This window comes from Sorex araneus, chromosome 1 (assembly GCF_027595985.1).
Source record: "Sorex araneus isolate mSorAra2 chromosome 1, mSorAra2.pri, whole genome shotgun sequence".
Lineage (NCBI taxonomy): Eukaryota > Metazoa > Chordata > Mammalia > Eulipotyphla > Soricidae > Sorex > Sorex araneus.
Window position 1 is genome coordinate 367,792,661 of NC_073302.1, and position 23,391 is coordinate 367,816,051.

The 23,391-nt window shown below is 41.6% G+C and overlaps 1 protein-coding gene across 2 annotated transcripts in view; it reads right to left on the reverse strand.

Moving 5' to 3' along the window:
• CCDC126 (coiled-coil domain containing 126) overlaps positions 1-23,391 on the reverse strand; it is a 39,961-nt gene that overhangs the window by 14,387 nt on the left and 2,183 nt on the right. Inside the window, exons 2-3 of one of the 2 annotated variants that reach the window (XM_055123000.1) lie at positions 18,609-18,762; positions 3,835-4,204 (exon numbers count right to left, since the gene is read on the reverse strand). In XM_055123000.1, coding sequence (XP_054978975.1) covers positions 3,835-4,072 — 238 coding nt within the window. In that variant the 5' untranslated portion in view covers positions 4,073-4,204; positions 18,609-18,762. The remainder of the gene's footprint in view (positions 1-3,834; positions 4,205-18,608; positions 18,763-23,391) is intronic. The other variant, XM_004604081.2, reaches the window with a different exon arrangement.

Sequence of the window (23,391 nt, forward strand, 5' to 3'; positions counted from 1 at the left end):
TCCTCAGGAATCTCTCCTGGCCACGTGCAAGGCGAGCACCTTATCTGCAGAACAAGTCAACCAAATGGACCTCGGGTGCAGGTGGACAGCTGCCTCAGGGATGGGGCTGAGTCATGCAGTGCAGGAGTTTTGGGAAACCTGACCAGTCCTAACTCCTCCTGGCCCTTCCACTGAGAGACTGAGGTGGGTCCAGCAGGAGGGTGGTAGCACCCACCCTCCCGGCCACCCCACCTCCTCCCCAGTTCCCACTGACATCACCTTACAAGTCACCCAGGAGGTGGCCATCAGACCTATACCCCTCACCAAAGCAAACCACAGACCTGAGATGTACTTCAGTAAGCCTCACACACAGTGTGCCCCCAGGCCCCCTAGTTATTTGCCTCATTGCTATACAAAACAAGTAAGTCAAATGTATTTATTGAACGACTTTCTCACTGAACTATTTAATCTCTTTTTCCCCAGTTGATAAAACTGAGATGTACTTCTGGAGAGAATAAAACTATTTTTGTCAGTATTTAGTCTTGGGTTGTTTCTTCTTTTTTTTTTTGGGGGGGGGGGGTTGGGGCCAGACTCAGCGAGCTGAGGGCTCACTCCTGGCTCTGCTTGGAGATCGCTTGGCTGGGTTCAGGGGAATCATGTGCAGTGCTTGGGATCAAATCCAGGTGAGAATTTGATCCCATAGGCAAGGCAAGTACCTTACCCCCTATACAATCTCTCCAGTCCCCTATATTTAGTTTTGAGTGTCTTTTCATTATTTTTAGTACTAGGTGCCTGAATACCACAGTGAAAGTCAAGTAAACAAGCGTACTTCCTAGTGAGCCTATCCCTCTCTTCTAGCCTCTCACTCAGATTCCAGAACATCAGGAGGCCTGGACCCACCTCTGCAAGAGGCAGGAATTACTTCTCTAGTCTATCAGAAAGAAAGATCTCGTCCAAAGAAGCAGACGCTGATGATGTATTATAAAGATTCTGTGGCTGGCCATATTCCCAGGTAGTCCCCAACTGCTTAAAATTCCTTGCAAGGCAAGTCTTGGTTATTCAAGGTGGAGCCCCAGAGACTACACCTAATGTCTTATGAAACAAGCTGACTAGAACTGTGACTCTAGGTAGTGTGTGCTAATTAAAGTACTCAGATTGCATTAGCCGTGTCAGACAGGCCAACACGTGACTAGAGAGATGGCATATTTCAGCTACTGTTGCAGAAAGAAGGGTTGGAGACAGTGCAGCCAGGTGACAGGTGACATGCTTCAGTGTCCACACCATGGGACAGAGGGAGACAAACAATGGGAGGGAAAAACCCAATAAATACATTAGGGTAATGTCCTGGAACTAACAAGTACATAGCAGGACTTAAAGTATCCACAGAGCTCCCAGTGCATGGATGAAATAAATCCACAGCCAGTTATGTAACAATTTAAGTTACCATAGAGATAGTACCATGGGTAAGGTGCTCACCTTCCAAGTGGCTGACCCTGGTTCTATCTCTGGAAACACATATGATCCCTTAGCACCAGAGGAGTGATCCCTGAGTATAGCAGGGTGTGGCCCAGCCCCTGAATGATGATGGCATGAAAACCTAGGACAGGTCTGCAAACCTAGAAAAGTCAAGGTCCACATAAAGCAGATCAGAAACCTCCAGAAAAGGCTGCTTCAAGATGAGGAAGTGATAATTAAATTTTGTAATATGCTAGAGAAGAGGAGATTTACCTCTTCTCCTAAATAATCAACTAGGACAGCTGGTAAAAGTACAAACCAGACAAAGAAATAAAAATTGTTAATAATTATCCTAGGCCAGAAGGATTGCACCATGGCTTGGAAAATGGCCTCACATGCTGGGGGAAAAATGCAGCTGTGATAGAGAAGGGACCACTAAGTAAATGTTGAAGGAATCGCTCGGGATGGGAGATGTGTGTGGGAAGTAGACTATGAACCAGACATGATGGCCTCTAAGTACCTGTATTGCAAACCATAATACCCAAAAGGAGATAGAGAGGGGCTGGAGCGATAGCATAGCGGGTAGGGCGTTTGCCTTGCATGAGGCCAATCCGGGTTTGATTCCCAGCTTCCCATATGGCCCCTCGAGCACAGCCAGGAATAATTCCTGAGTGCATGAACCAGGAGTAACCCCTGTGCATCACTGGGTGTGACCCAAAAAGCCAAAAAAAAAAAAAAAAAGGAGATAGAGAGTAAGAGGGAATATGTCTACCATAGAGATGGGAGCATGAAGGGGTAGGAGTGGCAGGACGGATACTGAGAACATTTGTGGTGGAGAATGGGGGACTGGTGGAAGGATGGGTGCTTGATCATTGTGTGACTGAAACGTAATCATGAAAGTTTGTAAGTCGGTAACTGTATCTCACAGTGATTTCAATAAATAAATAAATAAAAATAATTATTCTAGAGGAGAAAACAAAGTGGTTTGAGGAAAATCAATTATAATGTACTGCATGGCTCAGTAATGAATACCACTAACACAGTCAGAATAATGCCTACACTGAATATAGCTCTAAACAAACTATGATGAGAAAATGACAAGACAAGAGAGAGAAAGATGAGGGTGTGAGGGGGAGGGAGAGGGAAGAGAGAGGGTGAGAGAGCGTGAGAGCAGTTATACGTGAGTGGGAAGCATTTCTGAATACAAACAAACCCAGGGGATAGCTCAGTGGCTAACAGCAGGGCCCTGACTCCCAATCCCACATCTCTGCTGTATGGGACCCCACGCACCGCCATAGAGTGTGAGCTCTAGTGCCGTCAGGGGTGTGCAAGCACCACAACTAAAGTGTGCAAACCCCAAGGTCAGAGCAATAGCACAGTGGGCAGGAGCAAAATTCTCAGAAAGCGCAGGTGAGCACTGTGACCCCAGTGAACTCAGGGACAAGCACCGCAACTGAAGGGGGCTGCCCCCAGCAAGCTCCACGGCCAAGCATGCAAACACCATACCCCAGCACCTGTTAACCCGGCCATCTCAACAGCAGCAACGGAAGGAGAGGGAGGGAAGCGGGCAGAGGGCAGAAAAGAGAACTGAACTTGAACTGCAAAATGGGAAGTTATCAACAGTTAACTACTATAAAGAGAAAAATCAAGAAGTAACTCATGGAGGTATGGAGATAATTACCAAATATATCAGAAATGGTTTTTAAATACCTAGGTCTGAGGAATGAGAAAATTGAGGGCTGCAGAGGGAAGGAAGAACTGCCCTTTTTTATTTAAGAAGCAGAACACATTTTGATTCTTTGAACACATACATGTATTGTTTAACTCTCAAAACATTAACTAAGCATTAAAATTGAAAAAGAAAAATTCATACACTCACATAGTTGTTAAAAGCAAGAGAAAATGAGACATGGGTAAGGAATTTGAAATACAGAAGGAATCTCACACGTAAAAAGGAAAAGAGCAAGTAAGTAATACTGAATAAATATGCAAAATTCTTCTTCTCAGGAATTAACAGATGTATACTGACAATTTACTAATTTACTAATCAAAAGTTTTTTAATCCAATATTTGTACTGTAATCAGCAGAAAAAGGTTATGATATTTAGGGACACATAAGAAATAGCAAGCACTGAAATATTACAATTTATGTAATTATCTTTAAAAACTAGATAAAACAAATATTTCAAAATATTTTCAAAATTAAAATTGTTAGATCTAAATAATGGATATAAGTAATTATATCATTTTTCAGTATCTCTGAAATTTTGCAAAATGAAAAGTCAAGAAACAAGTGCTCTGTGAAGACTCACGCATGAAGCAATGCATTGGATTTCCATGGCTATCTTTAAACAGGAACAGACTGAAGAGAGGACTAAAAGTATTCTATGGTTATCTTACCATATCCTGCCAAAGAAGCGCCATTCTCCATGTCCACAGAATTCTTATTTTCCTCAGCTAGAGCTTTAACATATCTTTTGCTTAAATCTAGTATTTGTTCACGTAACTTGACACTGCTTTGATGCCTTGGTTGTTGAAAAGTATAGTGAAGTAACATCAATCCCCAAACGACTCCAAATACAAGCAACAGTAAACTCAATTTCTGAGACATATTTTTTCTTGAGATGGTAAAAATCATTTCTGATGAAGCAAACAAATTCAATTGACAAGTGGCAAGCCACTTTCAAGAGTTCTGAATGAAAACAAAAGTCTCCTCTTCTAGTATAGCCTCTTCATCTTCACCAAGGTTCCTTTCAGTTCTTAACTAACTCTGTAAAATTGAGAACATAAAAGATTGTTAGTCTTTTTTCTAGACCAGCAACAGGACAATGATAAAATTAAAAGAGATTATGTGGGGGCTGGAGTGATAGCATAGCGGGTAGGGCGTTTGCCTTGCACGCGGCCGACCCGGGTTCAAATCCCAGCATCCCATATGGTCCCCTGAGCACCACCAAAGAGTAATTCCTGAGTGCAGAGCCAGGAGTAACCCCTGTGCATCGCCAGGTGTGACCCAAAAACCAAAAAAAATAAAAAAGAGAGATTATATGGGGGCTGGAGCGATAGTACAGCAGGTAGGACATTTGCCTTGCACGCAACCGACCCGGGTTCAATTCCCAGCATCTCATATGGTCCCCCTGAGCACCGTCAGGAGTAATTCCTGAGTATAGAGCCAGGAGTAATCCCTGTGCATCACCAGGTTTGACCCAAAAAGGAAAAAAAAATTAAAAAATTGTAAAAATAAAAGAGATTCTGTTGACAGTTTTGACTTGGAAGTATATCTTATTCTTTGCCAATTTTTACACCATTAAGTTTCCGGGTACTTTATCAATTTCATTTACACTGATCTTTAAAAAACTGAAACTAGAAGTAAATGTCCATCCATTGAAAACACCTGGTGGTAATCACTACTTTGGTGATTAAACTCTTTGAATGACTGCTTGTCATATTATTAAAAATGTTACTGATTGATGACCAGTAGTCACACTCTAGATTACAGTGCTCTCTCACTTGGGCTGCTGTAAACAGAGAGCTACTGTGCTGAGAGACTGGGAGTGACAGCATTAGAGGGGCTGGAGAGATAGTACCGAGGTGGGCACACTTACCTTGTAGGGGACCCACCCGGGGTCAATCCCTGACACCCCATATGGTCCCCCAATTCCCTCCAGGAGTGATCCCTGAGCACAGGTGGGTGTAGGCCAGAAATCAAGTAATTTTTTTTAAAGCAATTAATTGACAACACTGGGCCAAGATGGTCATTAGGCTTTTGACTGGTACAAGGGATCAAACCCACTATTCTCACCCAGGTGTTCCACCAACAGAGCGTGCCTTCCTCTCTTCCTTACTTTACTTATTGGCTGGCTGACTGACGGACACATAGGTCAGTGTTCAGGGCTTACTCCTAGATTGGTGCTCAGGGATCACTTCTGGTAGGCTCAGGGGATGATCTGGGTGCAGGGACGGACCCTGGGTCAGCCATGTGTAAGGCACTTTACCCCCAGTACTATTTCTCTGGCCCCAAATTTCTTGTGATTTCTAACTAAAACTAGGGAGACATAATAAGACTTTTAAAACTTTAGTCTATTCACATACAGATCAACATAAATATCCAAATGTTATTCATCATTCTCTTTGAGAAAAAAGTAAACTAAAGAAGCCAGAGATGGTACAGGGGATGAGGTGCTTGCCTGAACACAGCCAACCTGGTTCAGTTCCCACTACTGAATATGGCACCCTAAGCACTGCCAGGAATAGTCCTAAGCACTGTCAGGTGTGACCCAAATGCCCAATTTTTTTTAATTAAACTAAAAGCACCAGGGATTTGGCTCAAAAGTACCTTGCACTTGTGAGACCACGGATTCAACCTCACTACCAAAAAAAAAATCCAATGGAAAACTGAATACTTTAAAAATTTAAGTTAGGGGCTGGAGTGATAGCACAGCGGGTAGGGCGTTTGCCTTGCATGCGGCCGTCCGGGGTTCGATTCCCAGCATTCCATATGGTCTCCTGAGCACCGCCAGGGGTAATTCCTGAATGCAGAGCCAGAAGTGACCCCTGTGCATCACCGAGTATGACCCAAAAAAGAAAAAAAAATTAAGTTAAATAATATAATTGAAACCCAATTATAAACAACTTTGTACCTGTGTATCTCACAGTGATTCAATAAAAAGGGGGAGAAGGGGATTAAGTTAAAGAGGTAAAGATGCAAACTCTATAATATTGATAAACCAGGAGTAGCACACCAGATTGAATGGGGTGTCTCACTTAAAATATAAACACAGAAGGCTTAACCTGTAACATCTTAGTAATCTCTTGTACAAGGACATAATGGCTCCACGGTGAGATACAACAATTTTCACTAACTTTCTTCTTAGAAAACATTTTTTGATTATTCTTTTTTTTTTTTTTGGCTTTTTGGGTCACACCCAAGCGATGCACAGGGGTTAACTCCTGGCTCTGCACTCAGGAATAACTCGGGGGACCATGTGGGATGCTGGGAATTGAACCCAGGTTGGCCGTGTGCAAGGCAAACGCCCTACCGGCTGGGCTGTGCTATCCCTCCAGCCCCTTTTTTTGACTATTCTTTTTGCAAATTGTGTATAACAGCAATGTAAAATAAATTATTGAGGGTCTGCTATGGTGGGGGTGGGAAAATTGGAAATAATGGTAGTGGAAAGGTTCAACGGTAGTGGGATTGGTGTTGGAATATTGTCTGTAACAAATCATCATTAACAACTTTATAAAAATAAGTAAAATAACAAACCCGAGATAAATAAATAAATAAATAAATAAATAAATAAATAGAAAAAGAGGTAGAGATGTCAAAATGAAACAGAAAAGAGGAAAGGGGAGATCCTGATCTGTTAAAAATGTTCCACAGTATGTTTGCCAATATTTGTAAAAGTCACAGAAATTACTATAAACGGCAGTGAGACACTCTTATGTAGCATACTAATGGAGACAGTCATTATTTCTATGTGCATACTTCTAAATTTGAGTTTAACATGATTTTACTTATTTATCTTACCTATTGACTGGCTATCATAATATTTTTCTATGTTTAAAATTTTTAATCCTAAATTAAAATGAGGTAGGCATATATTTCTATAATACAAGGAAAAGATCAAGTTACATTTAATTGAAAAAAAGAAAGATTTAAGGTGAGGGCCAGGGAGATAGGTAAGAGGCTGGATCACGTATTTTTCATATGGGAGAACCAGATTCAATTCCTGGCACAACATGGTTGTGATACTCCCAGTATCACCAGGAGTTACCCAAGCAACTTGCCAGGAGTAGCACACAGGCACAAATGAGATGTAGTGCAATAAAACAATAAATAAATGTGAAAGGCAATGTATGAAACCTATAAAGATCTGGAAAGCAATAATGCTTTCGAATCACCAAAGTGCCAGTGAAGAAAACTCTTCAATCACATCATTTAATGCAGTAGTAACACTCTAGTAGATAGAAATATACATGGAGGCAAAAAGATCATTTCACAGCTTAATAAAATGATCCTTAAAAATTGTGTTGTAGTGCTACAACACCCAAAAGGAGAGAGAACAAAGGGAAATGCCCTGCCACAGAGGCAGGGTGGAGTGGTGGGGGATGGGGTGGGGGTGGTGAGAGGGATACTGGGGTCTTTGGTGGAGGTGAGTGGGCACTGGTGGAGGGATGGGTAAACGATCACTGTATGAGTGAAATGCAAACACAAAAGTTCATAAGTTTGTAACTGTTCATCACAGTGATTCTCTAATAAAAAATTTAAAAAAAACTATTGTAGTGTTGAAAATTACATGCCTAAAATTCAACTATCAGTAACTTTGTAAAATCACAGTTCTTTAATTAAAAAAAAAAATTAGGGGCTGGAGAGATAGCACAGCGGGTAGGGCGTTTGCCTTGCACGCGCCCAACCCGGGTTCAAATCCCAGCATCCCATATGGTCCCCTGAGCACGGCCAGGAGTGATTCCTGAGTGCAGAGCCAGGAGTAACCCCTGTGCATCGCCAGGTGTGACCCAAAAAGCAAAAAAAAAATAAAAATAAAAAATAAAAAAAATAAAAATAAAATAAAATAAATTAAAATTAAAAACTTTTTTTTTAAAAAAAAAAGAGTTGTGTTGTGGTAGTCAGGAGATGCAACTGCTGGCTGCAGTCTGCTTCCCAAGCACCACTGGGTGGCGCCCTTAGAGCTCAGGTCCTGGAGGTTCCCAGCAGCACGGCCAAGTACCACCAGGAGTGGTCCCCAGGCCCCCTGAGCACCTTTTGGGAGCCCTCCCACCCAAAGAAAGAACTGTAGGGCTGTAGAGATAGAAAGAGGGTAGGGCAGTTGCTCTGCACACAGTCAACCTGGGTTTAATACCGGTACCACATATCCCAGTGCCATATATGGCACCACATATCCATAATCCCTGAACTCCGCCTGAGTGCAAAGCCCTGAGTGCTACTTGGTTGTGATCTAAAACAAAAAATAAAATAAAATAAAAACAAAATATAGTATTGCAAATAAAACATGCTAATTTTCTTCTATTTCCGCTTACTCAGTTCTCATAGACAAAACAAAACCTTTCAGATCCTATTAAAGCGGGGCTGGAGTGATAGCACAGTGGGTAGGGCGTTTGCCTTGCATGCAGCTGACCCAAGTTCGATTCCCAGCATCCCATACGATCCCCCAAACACCGCCAGGGGTAATTCCTGAGTGCATGAGCCAGGAGTAACCCCTGTGCATTGCCGGGTGTGACCCAAAAAGAAAAAAAAAATCCTATTAAAGCAATACCCCTAATATCAGAATGCCAGGAGGAGGAGGGGTGGTGGTGCAACTAAAAAGGGGTACAAGTGACACAACCAGAAAGTGTGAATGTTGCTGAGCAGCAGTTTCCCCAGCGAGCACCACAGCTGTCACTGAGGTGCCTCCATGAAGGGTGCTCACATATAACAGAGTACAGACTGCAGCGAGCACCACCTCCCTAGTCATCACAATCACAACATCAACAACAAGGAACAGAAGGGGGAAATTGTTTTAAAAAGAAAAAAAGAAATGAGAATAGTTTAAAATCAAGTTAAAGTTATATGAACTTGGGGACGGAGCAACAGTACAGCAGGTAGGGCGTTTGTCTTGCATGTGGCGGATGTGAGTTTGATGTTTTTTTGGGCAACCCGGGGATGGTCAAAAACAAAAAATAAAATAAATAAAATAAAGTTAAATTACTTGCTCAAGAAATTCATAAATACATAGTTCAAAGTTTTTTGGTTTCAGTATTTGGTTTTTGAGCCCACCCAGCAGTGCTCAGGAGATCACATGGGATCCAAACCAGGTTGGTCGCATACCTTCTGTACTTTCTCTCCCACCCAGAGTTCAAAGTTTTGGAAAAGGCTTTTAAGTCTTTGTTTTTTATCATATAATAAAGGAAAAGGACAAAAAGAAAAAAGCACTTCCACTCTTACCCAATCTCTAAGCTCAAGATATTCTATTATTCTCCATATGAAAATCTATATTCTATTTTTAAAACCTTGAGCAAGCTATATTACCTCTGATGTCCTGATGTCCTTATTCATATAAGGACAAGAGTATTTGGTAAGGATGAAAAGACGCATGATATACCTCAATAAGTATTAACCTTTATTATTAGAGCCTGCACTGATGCAGCAATGCCACTAATTCTTGATAAGCTGAGTACGTTGAGTTAATAGAGAGGATGCTTTACTAGACCCAAACAAAACTCTCTAATTAGCTCTCAAGGCCCTCAGCAATTGAATCCCCAATGATCAAATTTACTTTCCATTAGTAACAAAAATAGCTGCCCTGATCAGTCAGTCTTCCCACTGTCTCGTAGAATATTGATATTTCTGTATTTATGTGCTATTTTTATATAGTAACATGTCTCCTAACAGCTTCCCTTAGATGTTCTCGTTAGGGTATTAGCAGTCAGCAGTCAGGGAAGCTGCAGGCTTAAAAAAATTACTGCTGAAAATTGTAAACATCAAATAATTTATTAGTGGTAGTCACTGAAGTGACTTATCCCATCCTAAAAATGAACTACATAGCACACTGTTGATAAGAACATCTCATCTTCCAAACAGCAATATGTGAGACTAGAGTGTCTGTTTAAATGCTGCTTACCCAGAAGTACTGAAAATCCTGATTACTCAAGTCTAAAATCATTTCTAATCCCCACAGAACACTTTAATCCCACTGATCTTACACAATATAGCATCCAGTCCCGAGTGTGAACCTTGTCAATGTAAGCCGCAGATCCAGCAAGGATCAAGAATAATGTGTGCTGGGGCTGGAGCGATAGCACAGCAGGTAGGTCATTTGCCTTGCACATGGCTGACCCACATTCAATTCCCAGCATCCCATATGGTCCTCCGAACACCACCAGGAGTCATTCCTGAGTGCAAGAGCCAGAAGAAACCCCTGAGCATCGCCAGGTGTGACCCAAAAAGCAAAATAATAATAATAATAATAATAATAATAATAATAATAATAACAACAACAACTGGTGCTGCTTCCACAACTCCCACAGAGCAGTCACCACAAGACCCCAGGAGAGTGGACTTCGAAATACAGCCCAAGGCTACCCCACTTTGTCCAAGCAGCAATATGTCCTCCTGTCCCTGATTTTTGGAGGCAGAGGATCAGAGAAGATGAACATTTAGAAAGACATTTAAAATATCTTCAGTTACCCATCCCTAGGCTATAGAAAAACCCGAGATGACATTTTAATCCAGTCCCCTCACAACTCAGATGAAGACACTGAGGCCCAGAGAAGTGAGGCAGTGCCTGAAGGCAGGTAGTGGCAACGATCACACCATAAACGGCACAGGTCCTCACTCTCCTGCAGGTTTTTCTCTAACCCACACTTCCTCCACTAGGAAAACATTATATATCCGAATACATTGAAATAGTACAGGAGGGGCCGGAGCGATAGCACAGCGGGTAGGGCGTTTGCCTTGCATGCGGCCGACCCGGGTTCGATCCCCGGCATCCCATATGGTCCCCCAAGCACTGCCAGGAGTAATTTCTGAGTGCAAAGCCAGGAGTAACCCCTGAGCATCGCTGGGTGTGACCCAAAAAGCAAAAAAAAAAAAAAAAAAAAAAATAGTACAGGAGGCTTTTCATTTTTTTCACTTTAGAAGAATGTAATCTAGGAGGCCTATTCTCACCTCTACATTGACAACAGTTGCAGGAGTCCTATCCAGAGCAATAAGGCAAGAAAAAGGAATTCAAATGGGAAAAGAAGCAAAACTAATTTTTTTTTGCAGATGACATAATACACACAGAATACCCTAATAATGTCACAAAGGAACCACTAGAAATTATACATAAATTCAGTAAAGGGACAAAATACAAAATCAATATATAAAAGCCTATTGCATTTCTACATACAAATAATAAATTTTTTTGGAAAAGAATCTTTTTTGCAATTACATCAAAAAGGAGAGAGAGTTCAATGGGCTGAGCTTCCCATGCAGGAGGCTTGTGTCCAACCCCTAGCACTTCCGGGAGAGACCCGCAGCCTCAGCTGGAAATAGGCCCTGAGCACCGTGTCGGGCCCAAAATCAAACAAAAAAGAATAAAACATCAAAGAATACACTGAACAAAGGAGATGAAAAGTTATACATAGAAAAGCACAAGGGCCGGAGTACAGCAGGTAGGGTGCCTGACACACACAAGGCCCACCCGGTCTGCTCCATGGCACCATGCATGTCCTCCAAGCCCGCCAGGAATAATTCCTGGGTGCAGAACCAGGAGTAATGGCTGAGCATAGGTCAGTGTGGTCCAAAAACCAAACTAAATAAGAGTTTTTGTGATTTTTTGGTGTTTTGGGTTTGTTTTTTATCTTGGAGACAACATCCAGGAACACCCAGGGGTTACTACTGGCTCTGTACTCAGGAATCCCTCCCACTGGTGCTCAGGGAACCAAATGGGATGCCAGGGAGTGAACTCAGGTTGGCTGTGTGCAAGGCAAACAAATGTCCTATCTGCTATACTACTGCTCCAGTCCCATAGACATAGGGGAGTTTAAAAAGACATCCTTTTTGGTTTTTGGGTTGTTTTTTTTTTTTAAGAAAAAGATATACCATGTTAATGGACTGTGATAATATTGTTGAAATGGCATTATGTACAGCAATTTACAGATTTAACACAATCCTTATCAAAATAACAATGGCATTTTTCAAGGAAACAGGATTGTTAAACTTTCCAAAATGTGTATAAAACCACAAAAGGTCACAAATAGCCAAAGCAATACTGAGAAGAACAAAAAAGAAAAATGGAGACATGGTGCTTCCTGACTTCAAACTGCATTACAAAGTAATAGCAATCAAAGTAGTCTAGAACAAAACCAGACAAACTGAGATCCGCAAGACAACCCATACACATGCGGACATTTAATTAGTACAAAGGAGTCAAACCAAAAAAGATAGGACTGGAGAGATAGAACAGTGGGTAGAGTGTTTGCCTCGCATGCAGTCCGCTGGGGTTCAATCCCCAGCATCCCATAGGATCCCCTGAGCCCCACCAGGAGTAATTCCTGAGTGCAGAACCAAGAGTAAGTCCTGAGCACCATTAGAGGTGCCCCCCTCCCCCAAAAATAAAAGACCACATACAAGATGAAAGGAAAACCTCTTCAACAAATGGTGTTGGACCACCATATATTAAAAAAAGAAAAAGAAATTAGATGACTATTTAACAACATACATAAAAATTAACAACAAAAAAAGTATGCTTCATTTAAGGCCCCAGTTTGGTTTTGGGATTTATTCTGTGTCTTTTTTAGGAAGATGGTAGTTTTTTTTTTTCTTTAATAAGAATTTTATTTTATTGAATCACCATGTGGAAAATTACAATGCTTTCAGGCTTAAGTCTTAGTCATACAATGCTGAAACAACCATCCCTTCACCAGTGCCCATATCCCACCACCAAAAAAAAAAAAACACAGAACACCTCCCATCCCGCCCACCCCCGCACCCCCCACCCCACCTTGTAACTGATAAATTTCACTTTACTTTCTATTTACTTTGGTTACATTCGCTATTTCAACACAAACCTCACCATTATTGTTAGGAGCACCCCACTAGAGTCAGACCTGTTGTGAAGAGAAATGAGGTTTCGGATTTCTGTACTTTAACAACTAAGTCCAGGGAGATTTCTTCCAGATATTGGATCATTGCAAGCTTGTAAACGCCATCTGTGGTCGTCATAATATGGCGGTCCCCACGCCCTCCATTCCCGGGAAGGGAGAGACGAGAGAGAGAAATACCTTTCCCCTCCTGGGCGGGCATGGGGTCTCGGCTTAGTTCTCAGGCTGGAGACATTCTGCAAGGAGCTGCCCATGTCGAAAGTGGTTTAGCTGGGTCTGGATTCACGCTCGTGCAGCTGCGGAGGGGCCGCATGCACGTGCGGCCCCCGGGATCACATCTAGGCAGCGGCAGGATGGCAACTTTTTTTTTAAACATAGTTTTTCTTGAATGAAAAGGAAGATGGTAGTTTTAGGGCTACACCCAGCAGTGCTCAGGGGCTATGCACAGCTCAGTACTTTAGTCTGTTCCCTGACAGAGCTTAGGAAACTGTTATGCCAGGGATTAAAGCTGAACCTCCCACACGCAAAGAATACACTCCAGTCCTTTGAGCCATCGTCCAAGCATGCCTCACCAAAAAAAAATAATAAACTCTCAAATAAACTTTAAGACTTACAAACCCTAAAACCACAAAACACATAAAAGAAAATAAATACATAATACATAAAATATAGTTACACCTACTAGTGGACTTTGACTTCATGAATTTGGAGATTAAACTTCAACGGCAAGAGAAACAGGAGGAAAATAAAATAATTACATAAAATGGAATATCTTTTACACACCAGAAGAGTGCACAGGAAAAAAGGGCGGGGAGGGAGCTATAGAGAGAATGCTGTAGGTAGGGTGCAGTGCTCAAGGGACCATATGGGTGCTGGAGATCGAACCCAGGTTGGCCACGTACAAGGCAACCCATTGTACTATCACTTCAGTCCACCAAAAATATATTTTTTAAAAACTGAAAATGAATTTTGAAAAAATAGCTCAAAGGGCTGCTTTTACAGGCCTTTTATGTAGGAAGCCAGGTTTCACCTTGGTCCCCAAACACTGCCAGGAATAGCCTCCCAGCACCACTAGCTATGACCCAAGAACCAAAACAAAATATAAAAGTAACAATATTTGAGATTTGGTTTTATTTGGGGGAGGGGAGGGCTTTTGGCCCATGTCCAGTGGTCAGAAGTCGGGAGTTACTCTTCACCCTGCACTCAGGAATTAATCCTGGTGGTGCTTTGGGAGACCATATGGCATACCGGGGATCCAACCCAGGTCGGCTGCATGTGAGGCAAGGGCACTACCTGCTATACTCTCTCTCCGGCCCCAAATAAAAGTAACATCAAATAAATAAAAATGTAAATAGCAAATAATCCAACAGTACCATTCCTAGGCATTATACCTGAGGTATCTAAAATGCTCATTCGACAGGACATTTTTGCACTCACATGTTCATAGCAGCATTACTCACAACAGCTGGAACAGGGAATCGACTTGAATGCCCACTGACGGATGACTGGATAAGGAATTTCTGAGATATATAGTCAATAAAGGATGACCCCAGTATTGAAAGAAATAAAACTGCATCTGACAACAACATGGATGGAAACATGAGGTGATTCTGTTAAGTGAAACAAGTCAGGAAGTGAAAGACAATTGCCGGACGGTTTCACTCATAGGTGGATTATAAATAACCAGAGCAAACAGACTGACAAAACACACACACACAAAAAAAAAAACCCTTAAATTCTGGGGCAAATAATATGGAGAGCAGAGGGAAAGGAGAGAGGGGATGAGGAAGATGCACACAGGGCATCACTCTGACGCTGTGAGGGGAGAATCTGAGAATTCCACTCTTCAAGAGGTACGCAGTACTGAGGTCAGCACACCAGTCAAGTCCCATGAACAGCACTTAAGAGAATGGAACCGGAAAAAAAGGTAAAGTCAATTCAGGGAAAAGATATTAAAATACTGAAGCTGTGTAACTTTGGACTATTCTTTTGGTTGTCAAGTTGGTACACTCAAGTTTCAAATAGGCTTTAGGGCTGGAATAATAGTACAGCGGGTAGGATGCTTCATGCAGCAGAGCTGGGTTTGATCCCTGGCAAATGATGAATGAATGAATGAATGAATGAATGAATGAACCAAGTTCTTTACTGTAAAAGTGTAAACTAATGAGCCTGGTCTTTTTACATCTCTTCCCCTTAACCAATCCAGCCACACTGATCAAGGGTTTGATCCCTGGCAAATGATATGTTCCCCCTAGCCCGCCTGAGTGCAAAGCCAGGAGTATGCCCTGAGCGCCACCAGGTGTGGTGTAAAACAAATAAAATTTTACATAAAGTTTCAAATGCGCTTTGAAGAATCAAAGTACTTCAAAGTCACTACAAGAAGGATTTAAGACATCTTAAATCTTAGAACTTTTTTTAACATGGACAAAAAAATCTACAATTAAAAAATGAAGCAAAACAAAAATAAATTCAAGATATGTATACCCCGTTAGCCATGATCAGCAAACACACTAATAAGGAAAAAAACGCATTTCCAGGAAAAAAAGTTGATAGTCAGTGTGGCAGGACAGGTTAAGGGGAAGAGATATAAAAAGACCAGGCTCATTCTACACTTTTACAGTAAAGAACTTGGTTCATTCATTCATTCATTCATTCATTTGCTTATGCCTTCACACTACTGAAAAAACCAACTACATGTCAAAAACTGGAGATGTGAAAGGTGAAACAAGGGCTGGAGCTGTACAGAATGTAGAGTGTTTGCCTTGCATGCGACCAACCCAGGTTCAATCCCTGACATCCCATAAGTTCCCTCAAGCATACCAGGAGTGATTCCTGAGTGCAGAGCCAAGAGTAATGCCTGAGAATCTGAGCATCACCAGGTGTGACCCAAAAACAAAAATGAAAAAAAGAAAAAGAAAGGTGAGACAAGATAAGATTCCTGTTCTTCTGGAGAATATTGCTTTGTTAGAAATGACCAAGAAACTAGCAAACAGAACAAACTAATTTCTTCTTGTGATCTGTTACTATAAGAAAAATAAACGGTAATATAAGCAAGAATCTGAGTGAAATTTACATGAAATGTGAGGTAAAGACAGACTAAGGAGGAAACATCTGATTCTCGAAAGGGGGTTGGAGGAGTCTGGTTCTGATTTTGTTCCAACTAAAATCTTTAGAATTCTTTTTTAACCAGAATCTTGGGAGCAGGCAGTAAATTTGTTATTCTTCATCTCCTCAGTACAAACAAAAGAGAATGAGAAGGATCCAAACTTTCAGTATGGAACGGCCTGTCTAAAGTGAACAGAAGGAACCGCCTACAAGCAAAAAAAAAAAAAGTTCTGTGGTCCCCTTTTTTAATGATAAAGACAATTCCACAGTTTCTAAGATACCAGTAATGATCTAATATGATCACAGTGACCTTTATACAGAAAAACATTTATATTAGTAGTTTCTAATCTGAAGGGCTAAGATACACTATGGAGTCATTTCTCAGCAGCAACTCCCCAGGGTATTAACTCACAATTGTTATTAAGCATTTTAAATACAAAACCAGCAGAGGAGAGATGTGTGGGCGAGAGGAGTGCGGAGGATTAGGGGATATTTAAACTGGAACACTCTCATTTTAAAGATAAGGAGAGTAAAGGACATAGAGAATTAATGACTAGCCACTGCAAGGAAATGAGGCACACAAAATCTCAGTTCAGGCTCCAGTGTCTTCCAAAAGGAAACAAAAACCAACTTTGAGTTTGCAATAAGCAGTTTTAGGAGAAAAGGTTAGTTCAGGCCACAACCTGCAGTGCTCAAGAGACCACATGAGGTGCCAGGGATCAAATCCAGGTCAGTGGCATACAAGTAAGCACTTTCAGCACTGTATGCACTTTAAATAATGAAATAAAATAGAAACCACCAGCATATGCAACATACTACAAATTTTGTTGTGAAATTTTTTTTCTAGGTAGATGTAGAGACATCTTTTTTTTAATAGTACACAGAGATACACCTATTGAGTTTCTTTTTTTTTCTATTTAATTTTTTTTTTTTTTTTTTTTTTTTTTTTTTTTTGCTTTTTGGGTCACACCTGGCGATGCACAGGGGTTACTCCTGGCTCTGCACTCAGGAATTACCCCTGGCCGTGCTCAGGGGACCATATGGGATGCTGGGATTTGAACCCGGGTCGGCCGCGTGCAAGGCAAACGCCCTACCCGCTGTGCTATCTCTCCAGCCCCTCTATTTAATTTTTTATTGAATCACTGTGAATTACAAAGTCATTCATGATTGAGTTCCAGACTTACAATGTTTCAACACCAATTCACCAATGTCCCCAGTTTCCCTCCCAATACCCCCCCACATCCACACCCCCCACATCCCTCTCCCTGCCTCTACACCTATGTAATCTTGATGGTGGGGGGGGCACAGAGAGGAAGGATCTGCTATGAATTGCAATCAAGTTCTGCAATCAGAAGTCTTTTAAGCACTCATTTCACCACTTATCTTGAAACACTTCCTTGTACTTTGTGCAACCACTACAAATGCAACATTAGAAATACTAACAAAGATTTAAGCACATTAATGGACACTACCCAGAGATTCACAAACGAATCTCGGAAGAGAGCAGCATGCTGCAGAGATGTCTCCCCACTCGGCACCAGGCTGATTTCATCCAGGCACCTCAGAGGTGGGGCAGGTGAGTCCCTCCACCTGGCCCAAAAGAACCCAGGGAGGCACAAAGCTCCAGAACCCAGGAGCTGCCATGCTCAAAGCCAAGCCCCCCATGAGAATGAATCTGCAGAAAAAATCAGGTATGCATGTTTCATACCAGATTCAGGAATAGGCCCCTCCTCCCATCTCCCTGTGCTTCTGGTTTCCCAGCAGTCACACCCATGAACTGCCTCTGGGTGTCTAAAGTTTAAGCACATTAACACCATGATCCAGACACTCACAAAAGAATCTTGAAAGAGAGCAATACGCTGCAGAGATGCCTCCGGACCCCAAAATAACCATCCAGTTAAAAAACTTAACTCCAGTTCTACCACCCTACGTAAAATTTTAGAATTCCAGGAGAATGCAGCCACTTTTGCAGATGTACAACAATCTCATACATCATGGCACTGATATACCAAGAGTAGCACAAACACATTTGATGAGGTGTAAGGTAGAAGACAACAATCTTGATCAATTTATATGTACATATTTGTACGTAATATTTATATACATAAATATAAATATGTATATAAATATATACATATATATTAGCAGACAGGGCTAATATATATGTATATCAAACTCTAACATGCTAGTGACGTCTAATACAGGGGTTTAATGGCTCCAAGATGAGATACAACAATTTTCACACACTTTCCTCTAAGGAAACCTTTTTTGGATCATTTTTAGTCAATTACTCATAACAAGCAATACAAAATAAATTATTTAGTATCTGCCTTTGGGGTAGGCTTGGGTGGTGGGAAAATTCGAAATAATGGTGGTAGGAAAGTGTAATGGAGGTGGGATTGGTGTTGAAATACTGAATGTATTTCAGTAATCAATTTACTGTGAACAACTCTGAAAATAAAATTTAAAAATAAAAAAGAAAAACTAACAAAACTTATATGTTTAGGAGAGACTTGTTCACAAGAAATAGCTCAGAGCCTTAAAAAACCTTCTTGCAAGTCTGAAGTCACAAGTTCCATCCCTGGGGCCACGTGAGATCCTGGTAGTTCAGCTGTCTGTGATTCCTGGTGACACAGGCAATTCCTGATAATAGCAGAGTTGGGTTATATGAGTACTGCAAGTAAAGGGACACAACCCCCTGGCGAGCACCAGAGGCCGGTACATGCAGCCCTGGCAAATGCCTATGGAACACTGCGACAACTCCCAGCAAGTACAACTAGAACGGATAGTAGACCACCATGAAATGAGCACAGTCCCACATGTCTGTTTCCTGGTACTCATGAATATGTAGTTTATTTCTAAATCTTTCCCCAAGTTGCTGTTTAAAAGGTTATTCTGCTGAGTTTGAACATAGTAATACACATTAAAGCAGATCTAGAGTGTGAAGGGGCTAAAGGAGCAATAAAACTGAAAAATATATTCATAGCTAATGAAACCCTGATAGGTAAATGACTTCTCCTTTTAGGTTTTTGTTTTGTTCTTATTTAAAGAGAAGGGATTTTTATTACAAAAAAAATTGTACACAAGTACTGATTTCTACACAACTTAAAGGAAAACATGTTGAAGGGTTTGGGGAGTAGGTAAGTTACTAAAAGTTAGAATCTTAAATTGTAAAAATAGTCATGAGTGTCAAAGGTTGAAAAAAACTCATCTCGTGCAGTGAACATGAGGAAAGACTACTATATAGTTTTTGAGTTTTTTCTTTATTTGTTTGTTCTTTGAAATGAAGAGAAGCTTTGCATAAAGGTTGCATACTTCTATTGTACTAAATCTGAATGATCTATTCCTTTGGAGTAAAACTTAGTGCTTAGCAGTTCCCAATTGTATTTAGTTTCTGGTTGGAATCTGAAAAAAATGAAAACCTGGAACTGGAGTGATCATACAGCGGGTAGGGCGTTTGCCTTGCACGCAACTGACCCAGGTTCAATTCCCAGTACCCCATGTGGTCCCCCAAGCACCGCCAGGAGTAATTCCTGAGTGTATGAGCCAGGAGTAACCCCTGTGCATCGCTGGGTGTGATCCCCCCCCCCCAAAAAAAAATGAAAACCTGGGGTTGGAGCAATAACACAGTGGGTAGGGTGTTTGCCTTGCCATGTGGCCGACCCGGGTTCGATTCCCCGCATCCCATATGGTCTCCTGAGCACCGACAGGAGTAATTCCTGAGTGCAGAGCCAGGAGTAACCCCTGTGCATCACCGGGTGTGACCTAAAAAGAAAAAAAAAATGAAAACCTAAGTAAAATAAATGAAAGTTCCCTGATTATTCAGGTATATATATGTAAAAAAAAAAAATGTGCATTCCTTAGTGAATAAGTGAGCAAGCACAAGGAAAGAAGTGCAACCCTTGGCAAGAATCACACCATGATGAGCAGGACCACACTAAGGCATCACAACATCATCAGAGACAAGAAATGATGGGGACCGTTTGGGAGCAGGGGAGGGGATTTTTTTTTTTAACCATTGTTTAAATCCCATTTTTTTATGCTTCATGCACTGCCTTTGTTTTTATTTGGGGGCCAAATCTGACAGTACTCAGGGCTTAGTCCTGGCTCTGAGCTCAGAGGTCACTCCAGGAGGTGCACAGGGGACACACTAGGGTGTTGCGAATTGAACCCAGTTTGCTACATGCAAGGCAAGCGCTCTACTCACCATACTATCTCTACTGCCCCAATGTTCTTTAAGTTACCACAACTTTAATTAAAGTACCTATTGATAGGGGTTGAGCTGGAGCAATAGCACAGCGGGTAGGGGCATTTGCCTTGCACGAGGCCAACCAGGGTTCGATTCCTCCATCCCTCTCAGAAAGCCCAGCAAGCTACCAAGAGTATTCCACCCGCACAGCAGAGCCTGGCAAGCTACCTGTGGCGTATTCAATAAGCTAAAAACAGTAACAACAAGTCTCATAATGGAGACGTTACTGGTGCCCACTCGAGCAAACCTATGAACTGGACGATAGTGCTACTACTACCACAGTTGATAGGGGTCAGAGTGATTGCACAAACAGCAGGGCACATGCCTTGCACGCACCGACTGGGGTTCAATCCCAGCATCCTATATGGTCCCCTGTGCACTAATTCCTGAGTGCAAAGCCAGGAGTAACCCCTGAGATTCTGTGTGGGTGTGACCCAACAAAGTAAAAATAAAGTACCTGTTGAGCAATAGCTGCCACTTGCAGCAGAAACATTCCCCTAAGTTAAAGATGCTAAGAGAAGCACTGCCTATTGGTCTCTAAAGGAATGCACAACTAGAGGGACAGATACTAATCACAAAAAGCACAAACTACAGGGGGCGGGACAATAGTAGTCAGTAGGACCCCTGCCTCACTTGCAGCTAACCTGGGTTCAAACCCTGGCATCCCATACACAACCCCACCCCTCTCCATCCCCAACCCTCCAGGAGTGATTTCCGAGTACAGAGCAGGAGTAATCCCTGAGCACTGGCAGGTATAGCCCCAAAACAAAACTAAACACTTGAAGAAATAAATCCACAGATTTAAACATGCAAATTGCCAGCGTAGTGGGGAGTGGCTCAGTGGTAGGCACTTGCTTCGGCATCTTGACTCAAACCAAATACCTCCAGGAATGCCACTCCTTGCAAACAGCGCAAAATGCCTTGAGATAAAGGAGACTAAAATTCCAGGCAAGATACAGAACTATTTCTCAAGATATCAAATCATTTTTAAATGACATATTCGGGAAAGAGAAGACACCAGCACTGAAGAGCACAAAAATAGCTAAAAGAAATTGGATAAAGTAAAGCAAGGACAAGAATAAAAAACTATAGGAGCTAGGGAAGTAGCTCAGGGGTAGAGCACTTGCATTGCATACATGATTCCCACGGCTGATGAAAGAAAGAAAGAAAGAAAGAAAGAAAGAAAGAAAGAAAGAAAGAAAGAAAGAAAGAAAGAAAGAAAGAAAGAAAGAAAGAAAGAAGAGAGAGAGAGAGAGAGAGAGAAAGAAAGAAAGAAAGAAAGAAAGAAAGAAAGAAAGAAAGAAAGAAAGAAAGAAAGAAAGAGAGAGAGAGGAAGAGGAAGGAAGGTAGGAAGGTAGGATAAAGTATAATGCAATCCTTGTGTCACAGTAAAAGTTTAATCTGAAATCTATTATGCGTGCAATACTAGATATTTCAGTCACATAGCCTTGGTTAATGATATTTTCTGCCACATGACCGTCCATCCTACGTTCCCTTCCACTGTTAGCAAGATTAACATCAGGACCTTTTGCCTGACAACTCACACAAAACAAGTGTTCAAAGAAAATGGAGCTATTGGCATCAGAAGCAAAAAATTCACAAAAAGGAAAAAGGAAGATTCGGACAGTGTGACTCAACCCTCAACTGGGAACAATGGTGATTCCAAGGGGACCACAGATGAAAATCATGGAAATGGGGGTGGGAGGCCCCCAGCACAAATCTACAGGATCATCTGGAAGAATAAGGGGACACAGGAAGGAAACACAAGCCAAGAGAGCCAGCCCTCCTTCCAGCTATGTGGGAAAGAGACAGAGAAATGCTGGATTAGAGGAAGTTACAAAGAAGCAGGCATAAAAAGCAGGTAAAGAGAGTCCCTGACTAAAAAGACAAAGTCAGGAGCTGTGTCAGTGAAGAGGCCCTGAGCATAGGAAGATTTTAAGAAAAGAACGTGTAACTCAGCAAAGACAGGAAAGAATACGTCCCTGAAGATTTCTGTTTATGGCTGTTTCTAGAATTTTCTTGTGTCCCCTCCTTCTCAAGGTAGAGAGGAAAAAACTCTAAGACACAAAGAAAGGACTTACATCCAGTGTTTCCTCCCACATTGAAAGAACATCTAAACTCTCCCTTATTATTGGCAGACTGAACTAGAAGAGGCCTCAAATTAGCTCTTTTGAGAGAAATAGGAATTGAGGTCCACTAAGGAACCCAAGTAACAGATAGAAACAGAGCTAAGACAAGAACCAAAGCTCCTTTTCCTACAGCCATTACTCCCTTTCTTTTATGGCACTAAATAACAAACATTTTTTTGAAATTTGTATTTTTGTTGTACATGGTATATGGGGGTGGTGGGGATTTTCAGTTTTGCTTTTTATGTTTTGGGACTAAATTCAGCAATGCTCGGTGAGGGTGGGGGGGGGGAGGGTTATTCTTTTAAGTATTCAGCCCACTGAGCTATGCCTCGGGGACTAATACATTTTTTTAGGTTTCTTGGATTTGGAGCCACACCTGGCAGTGCTCAGGGCTTAATCCTGGCTTTGCGTTCAGAGGTGATTCCTGATGGGTTTGGGGGATCATATGTGGTGTCAAAGATCAAACTTGGGTGCCACATGCATGCAAGGCAAGCAACTACCTGCTGTACTACTGCTCAGACCCTCATTACATTTTCAAGTAATGAAAAATCTTTGCATATGCCATGCCTCACAGACTAAATTTTTCACTTCTTTACTCCCAGACTGTGTCATCCTTATAAAATACAATCATTTGATTTCTCCATTTCTTCCCAAGGCATTTCATTTCTTTTTAATGTGTCTGTCACTAAAGACATAACACAGAAAATTCACCAGGTCCTGCTGAATTTCCCCATTATAAATGTTCAAAAACAGCATAACTTAGGATATTATTTTACATATAACAGAAATGATTGAAATCAAAGTGTCAAATGTTTTAAATGAAAAATAAAATGATGCCCAAAAGTATAGAAAGTGTATGGGGGAAACTGTCTGCCAGAGAGGCAGGGGGAGGGG